This window comes from Rana temporaria, chromosome 10 (assembly GCF_905171775.1).
Source record: "Rana temporaria chromosome 10, aRanTem1.1, whole genome shotgun sequence".
Lineage (NCBI taxonomy): Eukaryota > Metazoa > Chordata > Amphibia > Anura > Ranidae > Rana > Rana temporaria.
In genome coordinates, this window is record NC_053498.1 from 23,670,375 (window position 1) to 23,678,264 (window position 7,890).

The window sequence follows — 7,890 nt, forward strand, 5'->3', positions numbered from 1 at the left end:
GCCAATTTTGTTTGGGAGCCACGTCGCACGACCGCGCAATTGTCTGTTAAAGCGACGCAGTCCCGAACTGTAAAAACACCTTGGGTCTTTAGGCTGCATATTGGTCCGGGGCTTAAGTGGTTAAAGCAATGACGTTTGCAGATTTGCATTGGTATGTGTGGTGGCCTCCTCTCTGCAGCCCAATTCAGAATCTTCATTGAAAGCTTTGTTCAGTGTGGCTGGTAAGGACTTAATGAAATTCTTTTTAAAATCGTGGCAGAAGAAGACATAGATAATGGGGTTGATGCAGCTGCTGAAGTAAGCCAGGCAGACGAAAATTTCTTCAATGAGTCTATCGAGGTTCCAATAATATCCACTGAGAGTTATGAAAGGCCAGGTGCTATAGGGAAACCAGCAGATGAAGAAGCACACTACGACCGCTACGATGAGCCTGAAAGGACGTCGAGATCTATTCGCTTTTCTAACTTTTATGATCTTTAAACAAACCAGGGTATATGATATCAAAATAATTGTGAAAGGGAAGGCAAACATGCATATATTTTTTATGATGAACATTGTCTTTCTTGTCTTTATCTTATCTTTGTCATCATTATCGTACCAGTTTTTAGGAAAACACTCTGAAACTTCTTCATAGAAATGGTTGAACATAATATAAGGGATGCTGGTAAGGAGGCTCAATAGCCAAGTCAATATAGAAATGATACGTGTATTCCTGGGTGTTCTGTGGATTTTGGTCCAGATTGGCCACAAAATGGAAACACATCGGTCAATGCCAATGATGGACATGAAGTAGATACTAGTTGACATATTTATGTATATAAGAGTTATGCCGATTGTACAGAGATCATGATCGTAAGAGATATGAGCAAATAAAGCCCACTCCGAAATCCGCAGAGGAAGAGAAATACACTTAATAAAATCAGCAATGGCCAAGTGGAGGAACCAGACTGAGCTTACGGTCTTCATCTTAAATCCAGCAATCCAAATGACTAAACCGTTTCCTATTAAACCCAAGACTAGGATCACACTGTACCATACGATAGACATTGTTATAATGATATCTATATCAATGTAAGGACCATCTTCATCATCTGTATAATTCCTAAAAATAAAAAAAAACATCAAAAAAAGATTAACGTCTTATAGAATATCAAAACTAATAATATTTAAAAATTGCACTCCTACAACCTCACAAGTCCAATTAAATCCAAATAAGCTTGCAATTTGATCTTCTATATATATTCCAGTAGCTAGATTCAGAGAGAGTTACAGCGGCGTATCAGTAGATACGCCGTCGTAACTCTGAATCTACGCCATCGTAAATTTAAGCGTATTCTGGAAACCAGATACGCTTAAATTAGGCTAAGATACGAGCGGCGTAAGTCTCCTACGCCATCGTATCTTAGGGTGCATATTTACGCTGGTCGCTAGGTGGCGCTTCCGTTGTTTTCCACGTCAATATGCAAATGAGCAAGATACGCCAATTCACGAACGTACGTGCGCCTGTCGCAATTAGTTACGCCGTTTACGTAAGAGATACGCCAGCGTAAAGATAAAGCTGCTCCCTAGATGGCGCAGCCCATGCAAGGTATGGACGTCGGAAAAAGACTCTTTTTACGTTGTTTGCGTAAGTCGTACGTGAATAGGGCTGTGCGTAACTTACGTTCACGTCGTAGGCAGTGTTCGACGTATCTTAGGCATTCTATCCGACGCATGCGCACTGGGATACGTCCACGGATGGTGCATGCGCCGTTCGTTGATAACGTCATTTACGTGGGGTCATGCTTAATTTCCCTAAAACACGCCCACCTCTTCCTCATTTGAATTAGGCGCGCTTACGCCGGCACATTTATGCTACGCCGCCGTAACTTAGGACGCAAGTGCTTTGTGAATACAGCACTTGCCTCTCTAACTTGCGGCAGCATAGCGTAAATACCATACGCTACGCCCGCACAAAGTTACGCTGCCCTACCTGAATCTGGCCAACGGTCTAAAAGACAAAAACAGGATTCATAAATTGACCGTTTTTCATGACGAGAAAAATTCAATTTTTTAAGTCGTGTGTGGGCTCCAGAGCATTTTTCTCGCCGAGAAAAATATCCATTAAAAATTTAGAACATCGTCTATTTTTTCTCATCGTTTTTCACGTCGTCGTTTTTCTCGACGTGAAAAACGGTCGTGTGTACGCTTTAACGGCGGGGAAGAAACCTGCATGCTCAGAAGCAAGTTATGAGACGGAAAATTAGCATAATCAGCCCAAAGGGTGGCGCCATTCGAATGGAACTTCCCCTTTATAGTGCCGTCGTACGTGTTTTTTTTCCCCCCTTTCTTCTTTTCTCTTTTTTTTTCTTTCCTTATTCTTTTTTCTTTCTTTTTCTTTTTTTTCTCTCTTTTTTTCTTTTTTCTTTTTTCTTTTCTCGTTCTCTTTTTTCTCTCCTTTTTTCTTTTATTTCTTTTTTCTCTTTTTTCTTTTTCTATTTCCTATCCTCTTAAATTTCAATAGGACACCGTGTGTTTGGGATCAATCGGAGCCATCCCTCCCCTTTCTCTTTTCTTACTTATGAGACCCCATAAGTCGGCTCTGGGGATATCCTAAGCCGACAAGTTGAGGGTCAATTTTCAAACCCTGGTTCACCACAAACGGTATGTTGATCATATACACTACAGTAGAGGTATTTTTAACAACTACTAAAATAATGGATCCATATACAGCTGATGATATGATATAATATAATGATGTGTGTTTTATTTTTAGAGAGAAAAAAAGCTTGTAACCATACACTCCTGTGGCCCCTGATGAAGGTCTGTTGCTCCATCAACAGACCAGAAACGCGTCGGGCATTTCTCCACTGCTCTCTACAGAGTGTTTTTTAATCTAATTGTATTGTATTTTCACAAGGTTTTATTTTAGTATTTTCTTGTTGTTTCCCATTTTCTCCTGGGTCCACACACAGGTCAAATAGACCTCGTAAAAGAAATCAAAAAGAGCATACAGAATATGCTATGTTGGCTAAGTACACAACATAAGTGTAACATCATTGATTAACCAAGAAAAAATATAGCGGCCGCTTTTTAAAGAAACTTTACAAACCTCTTCAGCATAAGGATAAACATATAGGCCCGGATTCATAAAGACTCACGCCGACGTATCTTTATATACGCCGCGTAAGTCCACGGATGCGCCGTCGTATCTATGCGCTGTATTCACAGTACTAGATACGCCTGAATTTTGGCTTGCTACGACCGACGTAAGTCTCCTACGCCGTCGTATCTTGGGTGCATATTTACGCTGGCCGCTAGGGGCGCTTCCATTGATTTACGCGTCGAATATGTAAATGACCTAGATACGCCGATTCACAAACGTACATGCGCCCGTCGCAGTAAGCTACGCCGTTTACATAATGCGTACGTCCGGCGTAAAGATAAACCACCAAATAGTTGGTCTAAGTCATGTTAGGGTATGGACCAAGTTTACAGGCAAGTGCTTTGTGAATCAAGCCCTCACGCTGAAAACTTGCGGCGATGTAACGTAAATGTAATACGTTACGCCGCCGCAGCGTAGGGCGATTCTACGTGAATCTGGCCCTCAGTATTTAGGGTTATATTAGTTTTATATTAAGAATTTACAAATAAAAATCTTGGCCCGGATTCACAAAGCACTTACGCCGACGTATCTCGATATACGCCGCGTAAGTGTAAGTATGCGCCATCGTATCTGTGCACCGTGCCCACAGAACTAGATACGCCTGAAAATAGGCTTCATCCGACCGACAAAACTTTCCTACGCCGGCGTATCGTGGGCGCATATTTCCGCTGGCTGCCTCATTGCAAATATGCAAATGAGGGAGATACGTCGATTCACGAACGTAGTTGCACCTGGCGCATAATATACGCGGTTTGCGTAAGGCTTACGTCCGGCCTATAGTTATTCCCCATCTATGAGGCGCAACTCATGCAAAGGTATGGACCAGGGAACAGCCGTCGTATTTTACGTCGTTTACGTAGTAGGACGTGAATAGGGCTGGGCGTAGGTTATGTTCACGTCGTAGGCAGTGATTCGACGTGATAATGAGCATGCGCACTGGGATGCGGCCACGGGACGGCTCATGCGCCATACGTTATTCGTATCTTTATGACGCTCAGTCCATCATTTACATGGGGTCACGCCTCATTAGCATGGCTCACTCCCACTTCCACCTACGATGGCTTACGCTGAGGAAAAAAAGATACGCTACGCCGGCATAACTATGCGCCAATGTATGTGAATCCGGGCCAATATGTTTACTTGATCCTGTCTATCTATGCATGTAAAAATTATAAACAAATTTGTATGAGAAATAAATACCTGACGATATAGTCAAAAGTCTCGTAGGAGGTTTCATCTTTTGAGGAAGACGTGTTCATGTTGAAGTTCCCAAAGTAGGGAACACTGAAACCACAGGGAAGAGAAATCATTTGAATGTACTGTAAGCATTTTCTGTAAAAATACAGTATACAATCTTAGACTGAATTACGTTATTACTGTAAATTACATGAAAGATAGTGCAGACCACACAAAACATATTGAGAACTACTATCCAGCTCCTTAGAAAGTTCATCTGATGAAACGCTTCAATTGGATGGTGACATCACCACGCTGATACGTGGACACACTGATCAGTGGAAGTTTGATAAACAGGCAGTTTAGGATTGTAATTAGTAGTTAGTTTTTCTTATGTTTTTACATAGTGACATAGTAGGTGAGTTTGAAAAAAGACACAACTCCAACCTCTGTGTGTGATTATACGTATGTCAGTATTACATTGTATATCCCTGTATGTTGAGGTCGTTCAGGTGCTTATCTAATATTATTTTGAAATTATCGATTGCCCCCCCCGCTGAAACCACCTCCTGTGGAAGGGAATTCCACATCATTGCCGCTCTTACAGTAAAGAACCCTCTACGTAGTTTAAAGTTAACCTGCTTTTCTTCTCATTTTAGTGAATGGCCACGTATTTTATTAAATTCCCTTTTGCAGAAAAGCTTTATCGCTATTGTGCAGTTACCAGTACGGTATTTGTACATTAACTGCTTGCCGACCGCGCACTGCCATTCTACGTCGGCAAGCTGGCTCTCCTGGGCGAGAGCACGTCATACTACGTTGGCTCTATCAGCCGCCACTAGAGGCGCGCGCGCAACCCCTGCTCGCCCCCGACTCCCGTGCGTGTGCCCGGCGGGCGCGATCGCCGCTGGGCACACGCGATCGCTCGTTACAGAGCGGGAACCGGGAGCTGTGTGTGTAAACACACAGCTCCCGGTCCTGTCAGCGGGGGAAACGCTGATTTTCTGTTCATACAATGTATGAACAGAAGATCAGTGTTTCCCCTATTCAACCCCCCCCCACAGTAAGAACACACAAGGGACATACTTAACCCCTTCCCCGCCCCCTAGTGTTAACCCCTTCACTGCCAGTGGCATTTTTATAGTAATCCAATGCATTTTTATAGCACTGATCGCTATAAAAATGCCAATGGTCCCAAAAATGTGTCAAAAGTGTCCGAAGTGTCCGCCATAATGTCGCAATACCGAAAAAAAATCGCTGATCGCCGCCATTACTAGTAAAAAAAATATATTAATAAAAATGGCATAAAAATACCCCCTATTTTGTAAACGCTATAACTTTTGCGCAAACCAATCAATTAAACGCTTATTGCGATTTTTTTTTATGAAAAATAGGTAGAAGAATTCGTATCGGCCTAAACTGAGGAAAATAAATGTTTTTTTATATATTTTTGGGGGATATTTATTATGGCAAAAAGTAAAAACTATTAATTTTTTTCAAAATTGTCGCTCTATTTTTGTTTATAGCGCAAAAAATAAAAACCGCAGAGGTGATCAAATACCACCAAAAGAAAGCTCTATTTGTGGGAAAAAAAGGACGCCAATTTTGTTTGGGAGCCACGTCGCACAACCGCGCAATTGTCTGTTAAAGCGACGCAGTCCCGAATCGCAAAAAGTACTCTGGTCTTTGGGCAGCAATATGGTCCGGGGGTTAAGTGGTTAAAATCATATCCCCTCCCAAGCGTCTCCTCTCCTCTCTACTTCTATGAAGGGATTGAGGAGAACCCTACCTAACCCCTGGCTTCTTCCCGTATCACCTAGGTGAAGAGGACATCACCATCCTTCTGGCAAGATCCAGGGGAATACTGAGTATCAGCTCCTCATGTGTTATACAATTGGAGTTCCTTTATGTATATACAATTTTGGATTCTCAGATATGGACAGTCCAAGTGTTTCATTTATGATGACAGTATTCCCATAGGAGACAGGGTAATAAAGGCAAGCCGCTGTAAAGCAATAAGTGTGTTGGCTTCAGAAGGCAGTATAGAATTTATTCAATAAGTCATTAAGTATTATTATTATTATTATTATTATAATTAATAATTATACAATTTTTCAGGATTTATACTGTACAGCACCAACAGTTTGCACAGCTATTTACAAAAGGAAACATGAATGCAATAAAACGGTGCAAAGTTTAAAGATTTTCAATAGTCCTTGAAATATATGCAACAAATTCTCTTATCCATTCTGTAATACTCTGATACTTTATCTGTACAGGTGTCTAAAAAAGAAAAATAGATACCGTAAGCCTCGTACACATGACCGGTTTTCCCGTCGGGAAAACTGCCACGAGAGCTTTTGGCCCGAGAAAACCGTCCGTGTGTGTATGCTCCATCGCAGTTTTCCCGACAGGAAAACTGCCAGGAAGAAAAAAAAAGAGAACCAGCTCTCTTTTTTCCCACCGGGATTTCCGGCGGTTTTTAACCCGGCAGTTTTCCCATTTGGAACACTGCGATGGAGCATACACACGGCCGGGATTCCCGACCAAAGCTCTCATGGCAGTTTTCCTGTCGGGAAACCCGGTCGTGTGTAGGGGGAAAAAGTTACAGAGCAGGTTTTCGGTTTTCCCCTCGGGTTTCCCGGCGGTAAAAATTCAGCCGGGAAACCCGTACGTGTGTACGAGGCTTAAAGGTGTACAACACTTACAGTAAAAACCTGCAGGTTTCTGAATGTTCATCGAAGTCTGTCCATCTGTGGCCATGCTAAAAATGGATCTTAGCCACACAACATCTATGTATGTTCCATTTACAAATCTATTTTCAATCAGAAAGAAATACCTGTCTGAAGTCTCGTAGTCTGAGGTCTTATTTCCCAAGAAAGAAATGTTCATGTTGAAGTTCTCAAAGGTTAGAATGCCAATGCCGCAAGAAAGAATAATATTATCATCTGAGTTTCTTCAGTTAAAAATCGTTCATAATCTTATCATTGATGTTTTATCTTCACATCCTTTTCATGATACAAATTGGTGGAGCTCACACAAAATACGTTGAGAAAATACAGTACAATGACATGCAACAAACTTCATGGATGACTGTTCTAAAACCCAAATTCATTTGATCCATTTGTTTCTCTATAAATTTTCTTTTATAACTGGATGATAAAAAATGATGATCGAATACAATCATATTATTTTCAGAGTAATCACAATGATATCAATACAATTGAATGGAATGTTCACAAACGAAAAGCATTAAAACCCCTAGAATGAAGAAAGAGAGATGTAATGGAAGATCTAGCAATGAGTGTTACCATTTAGAAGCTAAAAAAAAAGAATGTTATATAAATATATATATATATATATTGGGCTAGATTCAGATAGATTTTGGCGGGCGTAGCGTATCTCAGATACACTACGCCGCCGTAAGTTAGAGCAGCAGGTCCTGTATTCACAAAGAAGTTGTGCTGTAACTTACGGCGGCGCAGTGTAACTGGGCCGGCGTAAGCCCGCCTAATTTAAAATAGGCTGGTTGGGGGCGTGTTCTATGCAAAATACTAGTGACCCAACGT

General features: G+C 41.4%; 1 protein-coding gene across 1 annotated transcript; it reads right to left on the minus strand.

The window, feature by feature from the left end:
- Positions 1-120: 120 nt before the first annotated feature.
- On the minus strand, positions 121-7,213 carry LOC120915812 (fMet-Leu-Phe receptor-like). Its single transcript, XM_040326611.1, has 3 exons — positions 7,161-7,213; positions 4,346-4,429; positions 121-1,102 (listed from the first exon to the last, which is right to left on the minus strand). Exons 1-3 carry the CDS (start codon positions 7,211-7,213, stop codon positions 121-123), a joined length of 1,119 nt encoding a protein of 372 aa, XP_040182545.1.
- Between the last annotated feature and the right edge of the window lie 677 nt (positions 7,214-7,890).